At 40.6% G+C, this 17,381-nt stretch overlaps 2 protein-coding genes across 2 annotated transcripts; one reads left to right on the top strand and one right to left on the bottom strand.

The window, feature by feature from the left end:
• Window positions 1–5,891: 5,891 nt before the first annotated feature.
• Window positions 5,892–10,328, top strand: crx (cone-rod homeobox). The gene is made up of 3 exons (XM_084941551.1): window positions 5,892–6,372; window positions 7,268–7,419; window positions 7,621–10,328. Exons 1-3 carry the CDS (start codon window positions 6,276–6,278, stop codon window positions 8,257–8,259), a joined length of 888 nt encoding a protein of 295 aa, XP_084797677.1. The 5' UTR covers window positions 5,892–6,275; the 3' UTR covers window positions 8,260–10,328.
• Window positions 10,329–12,285: 1,957 nt separating this feature from the next.
• Window positions 12,286–15,691, bottom strand: h3f3c (H3 histone, family 3C). Its single transcript, XM_084941539.1, has 4 exons — window positions 15,561–15,691; window positions 14,459–14,602; window positions 14,106–14,259; window positions 12,286–13,648 (listed from the first exon to the last, which is right to left on the bottom strand). Exons 2-4 carry the CDS (start codon window positions 14,584–14,586, stop codon window positions 13,520–13,522), a joined length of 411 nt encoding a protein of 136 aa, XP_084797665.1. The 5' UTR covers window positions 14,587–14,602; window positions 15,561–15,691; the 3' UTR covers window positions 12,286–13,519.
• Between the last annotated feature and the right edge of the window lie 1,690 nt (window positions 15,692–17,381).

Genomic DNA, 17,381 nt, shown 5'->3' on the forward strand with positions numbered 1-17,381 from the left:
CAGTAGCTTGGTAATAACCAACCTTTCTGTGGAGGCTATAATCCCAAACATACGCCCGGGTCAACCCAAGGAGCAAATCAATCCAATCCAGGAACAGTTTGAGGGGTTGTTTCAGTCTCTAGATGTCAATCCCCTTAAAAGGTATTTGGTGGGATTTGAGGAAACAAAATGTGTATTACTGGGATGGAAAGTTTACTAAATGATGAATGGGCTGAGACTGCAAAAGAAAATCTTTTAGAATAGAGTTTGATATTTAGTGATCGCATCGTTAAGATTACTAATTATATTACCAATCTTATCATTATGCCAACACCTGGTTATCATGATACCTGTCTTACCTTAAACCAAGTGTGCGGTGAATAATATGAAACATGATAATAAGTAATTAGTCCAGTAACAAGATGTACAGTCAGAAACCTTTTGTCTGAGGTGTATTTTTGATTTTCTAATCCTGTTTTGTTCTTACCACAGCTTTGTCCAGTATGATATATGCTGACTTCACTGTGCTCGATTCTTCAGGCTGGGATTTTACTTCATTTGAAGTATTTGTTCATTATTTCATTGGAAATTTTAGCTGGTTAAATGACCTTGCACTGCAGTTTCCTGTTTCAGAGGGTGAGTATTCCTCAGTTTAGGTGTAGAAAAGGAAAAAGAGACAGCGGCTAAAATTTAAGCTGTTGTAACTGTATGTAAGAAGCGCGCTCTCACTGATAAATGAATATGCTAGATTTCTCTCTCTTTGTCTGTTTTTGTCTCTACGCCAGCAACAGTTCAGTCCTATAAGTGAATTTCTACAAATCTGACTTGAATCATAACCTCATCTCAGAGTTGAACAGATTAGATGTCAGTGTTGATAGTCAGAGGCCTCAAGTTTATTCTTGTTACTGTGAAAGATCAGGTCAGGAGATAGTGACCAAATTACACATTTAATTTAAAAAAGAAATAGATTTGTGCAGCTCATTTATTTATTTTCCATATCTGTAAACACGTCTGTTGTCATGGTAAAAATAAACAAAAACAACAAAAATAAACTGATAACATCTACATAAATTCCTTCAGAGTCTTCAATAAATATATAAATCTATAGAAATGTGGATGCAAACTTCAGCTTGACAGGATGACATACAACACAATTTTCTGCAGAAGTATGGGACTGCATGTCAGACGTGTTTTATGAGTTAAACACACTTAACTTTGATAGTGTTGCCAAATTGGACAAACTGTGACTGTGTACAAATAAAATAAAACAGCTTGTGTAGATAACTACTGACTCAAGCTTGATTCTTTCTACTTTGAATATAATCTATACACAGATAGCAAATCAACAAATGAAGTCAATGTTTCAATCCTGCATATACTGCGTTGTGAAAAAAACCCTTTCTGATTTCTTTCTTTGTTTTCTTGCATATTTGTCACACTTACATGATTCAGATTTTCAAATAAATTTTAATACTAGACAGAAATAATAAAACGAACTAAAATAATTCTTTACAGTATTGCTTTGTCTTGATTCTTGCTCAATCATCCAGGTAAGTAAATCTCAAAAGGTTGATTCTGTTCATCTGGCCGTAGTGTTTTCAGTGGGAGAAACGTTTCAACTTCTTCAGTCTCAGCTAACTGCAGGTTTCCCCAATCATATAAACAGGACATTTGCATGACTGAAACCAGCTCAGCTCAGTGGACCAACACCTCAAATTCACCAGGAGGATATGAAAAGTGGCAGGTTGGCTTCCATAGACTGTGAGATTTCCAGCAGAAATTGGGGAGATTTAAAAATTGATGTGCACCGTAAACCTACGCATACGGATCAGTATTTAAGGTTTGACTCTCATCATCCACTGGAGCATAAACTGGGTGTCATCAGGACGCTACAACACAGAGCGAACACCAGAAGAACATCACATCAAGAAGGCCCTGAGTAAATGTGGTTATCCCAGCTGGACATTTGTCAAAGCTGGGAAGGTGCCTAAAGAAAGCTCCAGCCGATCCAGGAGAGAAGGACAACCGCTGCGAAAACTAGTAGTGAACCTGTACGTGTCAGGAATATCGGAACAGTTGAGACACATTTTTTTCTAAACACCGCATCTCCGTGGCTTTTAAACCCCAAATCCTTGGGGCTCCACCCCAAGGATCGGGTCCCCTGACACAAACATAGTAACATAGTGTACGCTGTTAAGTGCCAGGAGGATTGCCAGGATTTATACATCGGGGAAACCAAACAATCTCTGGTGAAGTGGATGGCACAACACAGAAGAGCTACCTCGTCAGGCCAGGACTCTGCAGTTTATTTACACCTACAGGCCAGTGGACACTCTTTCAATGACGAGGATGTAACATCCTGGACAGGGAGGAACGCTGGTTTGAGCGCAGAGTCAAGGAGGCAAATTACGTGAAAAGGGAAAGACGATCTCTGAATCGAGGAGGGGGCCTAAGGGTACATCTGTCACCATCTGACAATGCTGTGATTGCAGCCATTCCCCAACTCTCTGTGAATGGGACTCATGGCCATTGATCAGTGGGCTTTAATCAATGATCAGTTTACCTTGATCAGTGGTTGTTGATCAGTGGTTATGACAATTTGCATGTTATTGATCAAGGACCTGACCTCACAGCCCATTGTACCATCTTTTGGAATTTACAGTACTGGTCTGATTCAGCTAAACTGGACACTTTTTGCACATGAATGGCCCGTTGGACTATTTTAGGTTATGCCAAAGCATCTCATCATTGTTTTAAACCCCAAAATAGCATATATTAATAAATCAGAATCATTTGAACCAACAGTCTTTCTGCAGTTTCCATATAATCTAATACCCCACCCCTATATTAGGAATCATGTTTATATTCAGGTAACCATGTTGTAAGAGACAGGCCTGAACGTTTAATGCCTGAACGTTTAAGGCAACAAAGTCTGACTGCAGAAAATTAAATAATAGGTTCTGAGGTCGTCAGAAGAAGCAATAAGAGACACAGCTTTCCAAAGTCAGAGTGATTAAAAATAAATAGAAAAAATAAAAAACAGCAAAAACTGTGGCTCAAGTAAAAAAGAAAATCAAAGTTGATATGAAAAAGACTAACAGACAAAAGAGGAAAACAGCTGGAAGTCAAGAGCCAAATGATGTGTCAGTAAGAAACTTCCATGTAAAGAACATAAATCCATTTTCTTCAACATCTATGGGATAGTGTCAATAAATTATAATATAAGTGACAACATCTAATAATGACAGAAGGATTTTTTTGTTGAATTATTAACACAGTTAAGATATGATATGATGAGATAAGGGATAGTGTTTTTAATATAAATTAAAAAGGTTAAAGCTCACACCTTTACATTTAGTATTTATTTATTTATTTAAATTCAAATTTTAATTAATTAGTCTTAGCAGTGAGTCATGGAGTTCCACAGGGTTCTGTGCTGGGACCAACATCTTTCTTATTGTACATGTTTCTCTTAGGCAGTTAGTAGAACGTTTTATAATTAGAACACACAGAAGACATTTCCCCTGGTGTACAGATGAGTTATACTTATCTATGAAGCCAGATGGCACAAATCAGTTAAACTATATTCATGGTAGCACATTCAAATTCACTCACTTGTAGTCATTCCCAGTACTCACTTGTGCCTCCCCTTCCTCTTGGACACAAGTAGCCTTGCCTAAAAACCCCATCTTTGTAAACTACCATCTCTGACTACTGTCTGTTGCGTCGTGTCACCACATCCTGTAGGGACACATCTCTTATTAATAAAATCAGGGAAAATTGACCTTAATCTCGTCATTCTGCATTTTTGAGTCCACCTGTTCTTGTTGAGTTTAAAACACATCCCATGTCAGGATGATGATTTCTTACTTCCAACTTAGATAAGTGTAATTCCCTATTATCAGGATTAAAATCTCTATCATTGGGTTTCTATGTTTCTATTTTTTTTTCTTGCTGCAAGGTCTCATCTTATCTTTAGATATTTACTTTCATAGTTGCACTATATAATTAAAATTAAACAGAATGAAATTAATGTGCAACCACGAAAGAACTGAGTGAGACAAATGTCTCTGACAGTACTCTGCTCCAACGGGTGTGAGTCCCAACTTGGCTGGTAGTTGGGGGCGGGGGCTGGTGGGCTGTTTAATGGCATTCTGTGTGGAGCTGCTGGTGGCACCTGGTTTGCACAGAGGAGATTACTAAAATGTGTGCGTGTGTGCGTGTGTGTGTGTGTGCAGGGTGAGTGATTGGTCCTGACAGCAGTCTCTGTATTGCTGGCTGGCCTGCAGATTTAGCCGACCTGTTTTAGACACTCTAATCTGGATTAACTGCAGCAGTGTGTCAGTTGGGACGAGGACCGGAGCCTCCCCCACCCCCTGCCCCTTCACCTGCTTTTCCTCTCACTTCCCCTCCATCCACCCATCCATCTGCATGTGGGTCTTTTCTCCCCGCCTTCCATCCACCTGGATACCTGGTCTCTGTCTTCTTTACCATCTTTCTGAGCTTTAAGGCCTCGTTCAGCACACAAATCAGAAAATGTTCAGTTGCAAATGTAAACGTTGGCTCACTTGATTCACTCTGAAAATGTCTCTGTAAGTCCTGTTTTGGGGGGAAGGGTAGGGATTAAACCAGCTCAGTCCTCTTCCCTATTTCCCTATTTGTTGTTGCAGCCGTAGGAAGAGCTGTCCCACTGATGAACAGAGAGCACATTTCAATCATCAAGCGGGCAGTGTTTGAACACCACTTTTATTTTAAACAAAAATAAATCAGTCCGAAAAGATTAGCAGTGTTTAATAAAAAGAACATCACTATTCAACAACACCAACGCCCTAAAAGAAAATAAAACAGAACGATTACATAGCTAAAAGTAAAACATTAGTCTTTAATAAGTCATGATTTAACAATCTAATAAAACAACAACAAAGCTCGTCGAAGCCAGAACCCTATAAGCCTGTAAAGGTGCCTGTCAGTCACACATGTACAGTATGATACACTCACTCCTGAGGATGATTCTTTCATCACTGGCAACAACCTGCTCCACAAGAACAGTTTGGGACTAACGCGACCCCAACTGTGTGTTTTTAATCCATTCCCATGTAAACCCGAGGTGCCTCCTTCAGGTGCAGCAGCTCTGAGTTCTCTGTTGTGCGCTCTCTCCTCTCCTTCCAGCGCATCTTCTTCTCTTACCTTTTTTGGTTCAGTTTACCTGCTGACCCATCCAATTCACACCCCTGCAGTGCTGCTGCTGTTGTTCCATCCCGCACCGCCACTGAACGGATTGCTCTGTCTTTCCTCTCTTTATCTGGAGATAAGATACTTACTTTTGAGATAAAGCATATTATGATAAATCAAATGAGCTTCATCGCTTTTGTGCATCTGGGTGTTTGTGTGTGCGTGTGTGTGTGTGCGTGTGTGTGTGTGTGTGTGTGTGTGTGTGTGTGTTAATACAGCTGCTTTGCAGATAGATATAATCTGTGAATCCATGAAGTGTTGCAGATGTGCAGCAGGTTCACTGATCAGGGAGGGAAAATGACTGAACGTGATCTGTGGGAACTAACTTCTTGTAGGCATCATAGTTTTTATTCTAGAAATTATTTTTTATTTTGATAAACTACACAGGTTCGGATTGTGGACCGTATGTTTAAAATATACAATCAGACTGAAAATTATATATTTAATATGGTAGATTAGAAGTTTGGGGGAGATATCTATATTATTTATACTTGGAGGACTTTCTTTGTATGTGTTCAGGTTAGAATAAATTGTTCAGGCAAAGTATTGCGCGTGCCTGCCTCTGTGTATATGTGTGCGTGCGTGTGTGTGTGTGTGTGTGTGTGTGTGTGTGTGTGTGTGTGTGTGTGTGTGTGTGTGTGTGGGAGGGGTTTGTTGGAGACACTTGCTCCCTCTAATTAGCAGTGTGCGCCGGTAAAGAAACTCAGTAGAGCGACCTCACCAAGGCGCAAAGGCATCCGAAGGCCACTTCACCTGTGTGACTTTGACTGTGTGAAGTTGGACAGAGAGGCGGTCCGGATGCTCGCTGCTCTGCGGTGTGCTGCCCAGCTCAGCTGACAGTCGGTTACAGCTGAAAGAGCAGTTTAAGAAAAAAGGAAAGAGAAAGAAGAAAAAAGCACTTTGACGCTTGTCTTGTGAACTCCTGCGCGCCCCGCTTATCCGTTCAGCGCCTGGCCTCGGACGCACCGACTTGTTGCCCCGGCTGAGCTCTGAGGGGGCCACGGCTGCTGCGTTGCGTGTCCGACCTACAAGTCAGCGAGAGGACTTAAAAGGCTGCTGTAAGGATGATGTCCTACATAAAGCAACCCCATTACACCATGAACGGGTTAAACGTGCCTGCCCCTGGAATGGATGTGCTTCATACAACCGTCGCTTATCCACGTAAGTTTGAACTTTTATAGGAAAAAACAAAAAATACGCATTTCTGTCCTCACAGTTTCTAGAATCACGTTTGTCAGAATGGTGCGTAAAACGCGCGGGTTTCGATGCTTTAGCAAACGAAAACATTCTTTTTCTGTCAGTGACTGATGCTGAATATAGTCTCTAATTATTACGCTGGACTGAATAAAATAATAATAATAATAATAATAAAAATATTTCGGAAGAACTCTGTAGTAAGAGATATTTTGTCCGTCGGTCTTTAAACTTCCACATTATGCGGCTCTGTGGATAAATTTATACGTGAGATTTATTTTTTAATTAAATGGAAAACTATTAGTTCTGAATTCAGATGAACATAGATTGTTGTTGTTAACGTTTCTTAGCGGCTTCATTAACGCTCAGATTGGTATTTTATATATTAGAAATTCTAATATATAAAATATTTGTAATAATTCTTGTTCTTCTGCAAATACAACAAGGCAGTTGGCTCTATGCACCATGAAGGGTAGACTCAGCACTTTTAATGGAAATCCTATTTTATGAAATAAAAAGTCGCCGTTTCTGCTTTTCAAAGTAAAGTGAACTCCTCTAACAACCTCTGACTATGATACTTCATTTTGAGACTTATTCTATTTATTTTTTGTCTTTTTTCTGGGGAAAACATATTAACAACTGGCATGGCATAATACTGAGATATTTCTATTAATACTTTTTAGTATTTGTTGTCATCCACGCACATAGCTGGAAAATAAAACTGTCCAAAGAATCACTTGAGCGCTTGTTGTGTTCTTTTTCTACAAAGATGATTCAAATCACTCACATAAAGACTCATAATTCATGCCGCCCCTCTGTTGATGTTAGCACGATAATCCCCTCTCTATGTCATTTCTTTCAGCCACTCCCAGGAAGCAGCGCAGGGAGCGCACCACCTTCACCCGCACACAGCTGGACATCCTGGAGGCGCTCTTCTCAAAGACCCGCTACCCAGACATCTTCATGAGGGAGGAGGTGGCCCTCAAGATCAACCTGCCTGAGTCACGTGTCCAGGTACTGGAGAAGTAGGCTACTGCCAAGATGGAGGCCACTGTGTTCAGGCCTTGTGGGTTCCTCATAGTGAGCTGTGTTATGAACTTCTGCATAGAAGTCTATGTCTATGCCTCTGTAACCCAAACCTCTGATTATTAATACGTTATGACATGTCTGCATGACTGGTAACATGTTGAATCTATTTTGTTTTGGTGACCTCAGGTTTGGTTTAAAAACCGCCGTGCCAAGTGCCGCCAGCAGCAGCAGCAGAGCAGCGGCCAGTCCAAGCCCCGGCCTCCCAAAAAGAAGGCCTCGCCAGCGCAGGAGCCTAGCGCTCCTGATCCCATTCCTAACCCATCTGGCTCATTCAGCCCCTCCTCAGCCCATTCTGGCCCCAGCCTGGCCCCGAGCTCCAGCACCGGAAACACTGCCGTGTCCATTTGGAGCCCAGCCATCTCACCCCTGCCAGACCCCTTGGCCTCCTCCTCGGCGCCCTGCATGCAGCGGCCCTCACCTTACCCTATGAGCTATGGCCAGCCGTCAGCCTACACCCAGGGCTATGCTAGCACAACCTCCTACTTCACTGGCCTGGACTGCAGCGCCTATCTGTCCCCCATGCATTCACAGTTGTCAGGCACCGGAGGTGCTCTCAGCCCCATTGCTGTGCCCTCTATGGGGGGCTCCTTAAGCCAGTCCCCAGCATCTCTGTCTTCACAGGGCTACAGCACTGCCTCTTCCCTGGGCTTCACCTCTGTCGACTGCCTGGACTACAAGGACCAGCAGGCCTGGAAGCTGGGCTTCACCACAATGGATTGCCTGGATCACAAGGACCAAAACTCCTGGAAGTTCCAGGTTCTCTAGAAAGGGTGTCAACATGCCACGTGCATCAGTGAATCCCATGTAAGATAGGGCAAAGCAGTTCTCCCAGAGGACTTAACATTGATTTCTCAGTTTGTCATTTGTAAGATTTTCTGTAGGAAATGCATTTGATTTAAAAGCTTTGGAGATGAACAAATGAATGAGTGTCATCGATGCTGCCTGACTGCAAATCATGTCTGTTTTCTTCTTCGTGTTATCTTAAATAAGAGAACAAACGCCTTTAAACAGTTTGAAGGAAAAGACTGGAGAAACAACACAAGCTATCTCTTTCTCTCGCACACACACACACACACACACACACACACACACACACACACACACACACACACACACACACACACACACACACACACACACACACTTTGTGTTCCATTTGCATAGAGTGAAAGGAGAGCTTTTTGTCCTGGAGGAGCTCCTGTAGGTCCTCCTTCAGGGTTACTTTATTTTGAGCTATTTATTATTATTATTAATATTATTATTTGAAGTTCCATTTGAATATCTAATTTGACTGCATTTAGATCTTTTTTAGCTTTCGTGTTAAGTATTACAGTGTTCATCTTTAGTGTCATCATCTTGATCTGTTTGATGGAGAAAAAAATAGATTTTCTGTTTTAAATGTGACACATTAAAGTGATCTATTCTTTACATGTTTGCGCACTGATGATCTTTGGGATGAGTTCCAGTTTGAAAGTGTAGCTTTAGCGGATTTGGAAGACACAGTTAGGGGTCAGTGTGAAGTGGATGCTGGATGTAAAGTGGCCATGTTGTAGCAGTGGGCTCTGGAGCCGCCATGTTTGTCATAAGGCCTGCATGGCTCTCACTGTTCCATCTTGGTTATTTTAGCTTATCTGATTCTGGGAGCGTTCCAATCCTCTTAGAATCCCTTCAGCAATGCCCTAAGTGAATTAGTTAGGATTATTGCCCTACCTCCCTCTGTCTGTCACCTACCTCAGCCTCTTCTTCCACTTCCATTCCCCTCTTTCTCCTGTTTCCCTCCATCTTTTCTGTCTATTCTCTCCCATCAGCTTTGCAGTATTACTTTTTCCTCCACCTCTGGCTGTTTTCTCTCTTAAAGCCTTTTCAGTTTAGCTGCATCTCTGTTTTCATGCACATCTCCCAAAAACAGCTGTCTCACTGACCACAGTGCAGTTTAATAAAGTGCTTTTTGCTTACAGTTGTTTCATTAATTGTGTTAGCTCACTATCAGCTGAGCGGTTCCACTTCTTTCACCGCTTCTCTGACAGTCCCAACATGATTACTGCAACACTAACTTACCGCTGACATCACATAGGTGCAGTTTGTGTGTTGCAGTAGGTTTGGTCAAATGTTTTAAATAAATTCCATGTTTTTACCCAAAAATGGAACAGTTTGCCATTTAAGCTGAGTATCACAAAAACTGTTCATGTCAGCCACACTAGTGTAAAAGGTTTGATGACACATTTCTGATGCCATTCTGATATTTACAGTAATAAGTAATACCAGTTTTTGTTGCCATGCAAATGATCTGATCACAGCCCTTGACTATGAAAATGTAGCGCAGCGAGAGTAGTGAGCGGGTAGCAACGGACATTTCAAAGCATTTTTCTGCACTCGACACTGACCTAATCCCACTCTGTGCTCTGTTTAATCCCTCTGCCCTCCCTCTCTGTGGTGCAATTGGTTAATCCCTGCATCTGCATGCCCTGATTGGTTAACCTCTCTTGGACGGTGCAGTGCACTTGTAATCTCCCCCCTCAGCACAGAGTGTTTCAGATAGACATTTGCGCTGTAATCCCACAGAGGAGCAGATGTGATGGGGGATGGACGGCACTGAGCAGACCTTGAGGAAGGTGAATACGGGAAAGCTAAAACACCACAGACAGTCTGCAAAGGAAAGCTTCAGGCTCTGAAGAAGAAAGAAACCTAATCAAGAAGTTCAAGTGTTATTACAAGTAAACGTTACAGGTTAAAAACATAACAGAAACTAAATGTTAAATATCTAGAGCCTAGAGGTCAGCCGATGTACCTTCATTTCCAGTTGGTGCGCGGACTAAACTAGGCTTAACTCAGTTGTTTTAATAGAGTGGAGAAAATACAACACAGCTAAAAGTTAAAAAAAAAAAAAAAAGATGATGATGATGATTATTAATATCATTATTATTTTATATCCGAAGTTTTTTAACTTCAAAACAGAGGTCAGATTTAAAAACATCTCCATGGTTTTATCAGTCTGCTTGGTGTCTTTGGTCCATGAACCAAGCTGACTGTGGGCAGAGGTGATATAAGAAACTCTACTCATAACCAACACATCAGATTTGTTTTCAGGGAAGTTTATAAAATGTTGGCATCACTCAAGAATTTAAGATAATCGATGTTGCTTTTGGATAGCAGTGAGGACTCTAACGGTGTCATTTCCATAGCATTGGTGGGGAACACTATCAAAGATCTGGCTGAGTAGCAGCATGTCACTGAAAATAAAAGCGAACCGAGCCCCGAGGAACGCCACAAAAACCATAGACAACACGGACGCAAGTGTTATCTCTGTCTGCAGAAAAGGCAGCCATTAGCTTATCCAGGGATCTTTTAATTCAAACCCAGGTTTCGAGATGATCCAGAGAGTGTATTGCTCAGCGTTTGGGACAGAGTTGCTCAGTTTTAGTGCTTTTAGATGTGCTTTCTCTGTTAAAGCATAATATTAATACTCATAAAATACATTAAGTAAAATGAAACTGAAATCTCTTTCTCCAGTACCTTATAAAGATGTTCACTTACAAATTTTTCTAGAACTTTTCAGTAACTGAGGATCTAGTTTTTCAATATCTATAGATTTTGAGGCGGTATTAAATTTACTTGAATTCCACCTCTTTTTAGATTAATTTACTATAATAAACAAATCATTTTTATGTTCAGTAAATATTTTTATATTATCATATTCTGAGAAGAAACTTAGAAGAATAAAACTATAATTAAATATGAAGTAGATGAGAGTAAATGGGAATATTTTATTCCAAATACACCAGATATGGGAGGGAAGGAAATAGTAAATGGTCAGGATATACAGTAGAAACATGCGTCGGGAAGCGTGGATTGCGTTCCCTCTGTATACATGTAGATTTTCTCCAGTGGAGATTCAAAGAATGAATGTTTACAGCTTCATGCTGACAACAGAGGGACCAGGTGTCCTACTTTATGTGGAGCTGCACAGCATTGTCATGTTTTATTGTAAAGTCTGTCTTTTGTGAAATAAAGAAAGGACTCACCCTAACGTTACAAGCTTTGCAGGTTTCTGTGGGACAAACTAGCACAAACAAACAAAATGCAACAGTTAAAAATATTAACAAAGTAGGTGACACCAGTGGGAGGTAATTCTCAAAGTTTTTGTTTGTATTTTGCCTATTATTTATTTATTTATATACATGAATCTCTTATGCTCATCTATACAAGCATTCCCACTGAAACTGAGGAGCAGACAAGCAGCTTAAAGAGTTCATTTTTTAATCGAGTAAACTTCAGATTCCTTCTATGCTTGCAGTGGGAAAAAACTGGACTCCACTGAAATAGTTCACAGGCACATTCAGACCTTAACATGCTAAATGCCAAACTGTGACCTGCATAGTTTTGTATGTCCAATAATAACATTTCTTTCACACCTCTCACCTGTATTCATTTGCCACACGTGGTGAGTGATTTCAGTGGTGAAAATACTTTTATGTAAATACATCATTTTTTACTACACAAAATTCAGTTACTAAATATTTTGCTTGTGAAAACAACCCTGTCCCCATTAGAGGCTCTGTACGATGTTCTGGCAGCATTTTTTCTACTTTTTCTTTGAACATGTGTGATACGGGGGTCACTTATGTTTATGGACTCTTTTATTGACGAGTTTGCTGGCCGTTAAATCCTTATTTGTTTAAGGTCTCCCCCATGTGGAAGTTCGGCTTCTCTGCACTGATAAACAGCACAGCTTTCTGTTCAGATTGAACTGAAGCATACGTAACGCAAACATGACACACAAACTCCCATCCATGTGTTTTAACATCTATTTATTACCACCATAATATGAGAAATTTGGAAAATACAAAGATCAGCTTATTTATACGTCTGAAAATCTCAAGGAATAAGAAAAATATAAAAGAAAAAAGTATGAGGTTATACTGTGCATCCCAAATTTTGATAAGGGACAGATTATATGCTCAGGTGTAGAGAAACTGCAGGAGACACACAGACCCTAAACATGCAGAGGTTCACTATGTCAATTCATACTGGTGTGACAAGTATAATGCTAATCTGTGGTGACAGAGAGAGATGGAGGCTGAATGTGACGACTAATCTACAGTGAACAGAAGAGGAGACGGTGAGACCCCGCCCCCTCGTGGCTGCCATTAGAATTGAAGTTTCCTTGGAAAATGGAGAAGCCCTTCCTGATTTTCTATAACAAATCACTGCAAACAAAAAGACCCTAAATGATAATGTTGATACTATTAATTGCTTTTTTACTCCTATTTTGATAACTGTATAAGTGGTAAAGGGGGAGATGCTCCTCTATGAATTAGATGTGTAAAAAAAAAAATAGACACCATATCCACAACAATAATATTCTTAAGAAACCAAGAGATTTTTGTTTGAGCACAGCTGGTTTGGAAGATCAGTTTTCACAGGAGCACACAAACAAACGAGCAGGTTTCACAGGTGACGGAGGTGCACTGAAAAGCTACAGCTGCAGAGCAACAGGAGAGTCGGGGTGCAGAAGGACGCACTGAGCAGGAGGATGTTCAGAGGGGGCGGAGGCCTCGGGACTAGTTTTAATAGCACCCTGCTGTGGAAGTTGCGGCTCCCCTTAAGCAGACTAACCCCTCGGCCTTGTCCCTCTGCTTTGGCTCCGTTTGCCACAAAAACTGCACCTGCTCAACTCCAGGTGAGCTTACTGATGGGCTTTCAGATTTGAAGTAGCTCCCAAACCCAGGGATGCATGTTTGCCTATGTGTGCACATGTGCATCTGATCTGCCAACCCTTTACATGCACGAAGAAGGTACCCTAAAACATTTGGTGAAGACAAAAAAAATTACAAATTGATCAGACTTCAACATATTTCTATCTCTTCATAATCAAGATTACTCTAAAGTCTACCGAGAAGCTGGGTAGGCTGGGGAGAGAATGGAATAGGGACGGGTGGAGGTGGGTGGATGGAGTAAAATGAACGAGTAAAGGCAGGGATGGGTAAAGAAAAATAGGACAGAGATGAAACATCAGGGAGGCCATCTAAGCGCGCTCTCCACGGATGCGGCGTGCCAGCTGGATGTCTTTGGGCATAATAGTGACACGCTTGGCATGGATGGCACACAGGTTAGTGTCCTCAAACAGACCCACCAGGTACGCCTCACTAGCCTCCTGCAGGGGACAAACACAAACAACATTAGCAGTACATATTAATGTTTTAATATAAGAGAAAAGAACCTAAACTTTGATCTGCTGCATTGGTTTAAGTGTAGTCCTTAAATATCGACAGCTGAAAGCACATAATTCTCTAACAGCCCTTTAAAAGTCATAACAAAGGACTATTTAAGACAGACTTGTATATAATATGCTGATACCCTTCAGTGTTCACATTACAAGTTAAACTCATGGACCGAACATTTGGAAACCTCTCCACAGAGACACATTGATGAATCAAAAATTAGTGCCGCTAATCGTACTAAGTGCTAAAAAACAGTTTGGGAAAAAAAAACCCTAATCAAACAAATTTAGAAGAATAAGGCAAGTGATGTCAAAGCTTCTACTAGCAAAAAAACAAACTGTTAACAGCATGGGCCTCCTTCCCACATCCAACATAGCAGTGTGGCTTCACCTGCAGAGCTCCAATGGCAGCGCTCTGGAAACGTAGGTCAGTCTTGAAGTCCTGAGCAATCTCCCTCACCAGGCGCTGGAAGGGCAGCTTACGGATCAGAAGCTCAGTGGACTTCTGGTATCGACGGATCTCTCTCAGAGCCACCGTACCAGGCCTGAAACGCATGACCTCAAGCTCAGTACAATCATTTATTTATTTATTTTTTACACCTGTCAATAATGTTGACAGTTAAGGCTGAGTCTCCCTAATTAAAATACTTTTTGTGGCTCCGAGCAGAATTTGCAGGGTAAGGATTGCTAATTAAACTTCTGATATGATAAGGAGCAATTAATGTGACTCAAAATGAATGTTACCTGTAACGATGGGGCTTTTTGACACCACCTGTGGAAGGGGCGCTCTTGCGGGCAGCCTTGGTGGCCAGCTGCTTACGAGGAGCCTTTCCTCCAGTGGACTTACGAGCAGTCTGCTTGGTACGAGCCATTACGACAGAGTATCACCTGACCGAATACAAAAAACCCCAAACAATGTATCTGTTTCTATTCACTTCATCATGACATTAATCGTTTTACACTGGACAAATGATCCTGCTAAGCTAGTGGCCTTGAACTCAGATAAATAACTAAATTAATTAAAGTTTCTAATATTCAGTGCAGCAGCTCTGAAATATATATAAGTAATTAAAACATACAACTTCCCCCCTTTTACCAGTTCGTTTTATTTGTTATCAAGTAATTCTGCATTTTGAGTTTTTAATATTTTTGTATCAATTATTAACGGATTTATAATTAAACATGTTATAAATACTTGGTTCTTAAGTCCTTTTGGACCTCCTGATAAAACTTTTCCCCCGGGTTTGGCCGCTGCACAAACACAAAGACTTTAGCCAATCTAGAGACTGTGGGATCCCAATTTAGCCAATCACAACCTTCAACAGGCCGTCACTCTGAATCCCACCAATCAGCTGTGGCTCCACTGTACACCCAAACCAATGATGTTTCAGCCAGGAGTATTTTAGGGCGGGACAAGTATTGTTAACTCCGCCTCATACCGCAAGATTATGGCCGCAGACCGAAACGAACCTACCAATACACAGGCAACGAGCGGGATGTAAACTTTGACATTTTCCCACCAAAACAGAAAATGTGTGCTCACAAGAGCATTAACAAATCGTAGTAGACAAGTGAGCGTATCGAAAAACAGTCAAAGACGGATGAAGTAGAGGTATTTTAAAGCGAAAAAGCGAGGTAGAAATCGCCGCTGAAAGTGGACTAGATATTTCGGCAGTGGAAGTACTGAGCCGTTTTTCTCTGCCTGGGGAAGCTGCTTTCTCTTTTCACAACACCATCGAAAAAACACGATATTAAAGCAAAAAAATAAGTTTATCTACTCTATTTTCTTCACCAAATGGTGACTATTGTTCTTAGTTAAGAAATAATTAAGGAATTTTTTACTTACCGGGGGTGAATTTTGTCTCTTTTCTTCGCAAGGATAGAAGTGTGTTCTGGTTGTCTGGCAGTGTCAGATATTTACTATCTCTCACACAATGGAAGCAGAGCGAGCGGGAGCAAAATGGCGCCCGTGTCAATCATCTGTCTCCCACAATGCAATGGTAACATTTGTAAACAATCTAACTTCATTTCCTCAAGTTTTCTCCTTCAAACTCCAACGATGTAGAAAACACTAGATCAAGAAAATCATAAAATAATTACGTTTTCGACTTTTTTTTTTAACGCTTTGCCTCAACATCGTGTGTTAAGAAATGTAAAACACAAAACCAATGAGAGAATATGATAAATATCAGGGAATAAGGCACACTTTGACTTCGAACAGTAGGGAAAGGAGAAGGAAATGGATAACACTTTTAGAACAAACCAAATATTTGTTATTCGCAACATAAATTAGTCCAGATTAATTAAAAAATACATTCAAGTCTAAAGGAAAAATATTTCTCTTTATCATGCTAAAAAATATAATGTAAGTGCGCTAACCGAAATGAAAAAATATTACTTGTCTGTTTTAGTAATTATGGATCTCCGTTATAAGTTCAAACGAGAAACTGAATTTAGATGACAAACATGACAGCTGTGTCATCATATCAGTCCTACTGTAATTGTCTTTTTTACACGAGGTTTCTGATCAGTATATGAAACAGGAGGGAAAACTAAGTACAAGCACAACTCCAAACTCTGCAGTTCTCTTGCCAAACCTGAGAGTTTCTGTTCTTGTGGTGGTGGTATGATTTCAACACATTCTCCTTCATGTTGGTCACTTTTAAGCATTAGACGTTGTACCAAAGTTGGGGTAAGACAATTACACTCATTTTTTAAAAAGCTGATTCATTATATATGCTTTATGTTTTCATAAATGTTCCTCTGGAAAGGAATTAATATTCTTATGCATTTTAGATCCCCCTGTTGGTCAAATTGAGAAAGCCGTGAGGTTTGTGGAGCTGTCATTTTAAAATACATATGGCATTCTGGTCATCTTACATCATCACAGCTGAACCAGGGATTACGTTGCATTCTCTTGATTCTCCTGCAGCAAGCATTTCCTTTTCAAATAACAGCTTACCCCAGAGATTTGTGCTTCATCCACAGGAGGGGGAAATGGACCAAATAACTGGTCAATGCCTGTGAATCTTCAGTTGTTTTCAGTCCCGTTGCACCATGTGTATAAAACAAAAGGACATATCCATGCATTCTGGCTTTATAAACATTTGGGAACAGATGGGTCGTTCCAAAGCACTGAATGTAATTTGAGCATGGTCCTGCAATAAGATGCTACTGTTCCAAAATGTTCCTTGCGATATATTCCACCATCAGTTGTAACTGGTGTTTTTGCAAACTTAAGAAACCAGAGCAACTCAGCCACAAAGTCCAGACCATGTAAAGTTACTGAGCCGGGTCTCCAACTGCAGAGCTGCATAAAGCCACCAACACTCTGCTATTCAGTAAGTCGTGTTGCTCTGAAAAGAAGTCCATCACAGCGCATTTACATCAAAGTTATTATAGTTCAGTTTAGTTTCATTTGACTCAAAGTCATGTAGACATCCCACCTGTCCATCAAAGCCTCATCAGGTAAGCTGTGTGTGTAAATGTAGTTGAACCAATAAAGACTAAATTACATTTAATTATAGGGAACACAATATTGTTTTATTTTTGTCAAAAGTATAGTTTTTCATTTCAGCTAACTGCGATGTTTTGTCACACCTACTTTTTACTGTAATAACTTATTTCAATCATGTAGTAAATAATTGGGTACATGGAGAAAACAGTC

The sequence above is a fragment of the Perissodus microlepis genome, chromosome 10 (assembly GCF_051167445.1).
Source record: "Perissodus microlepis isolate ML-2025 ecotype Zambia chromosome 10, ASM5116744v1, whole genome shotgun sequence".
NCBI lineage: Eukaryota > Metazoa > Chordata > Actinopteri > Cichliformes > Cichlidae > Perissodus > Perissodus microlepis.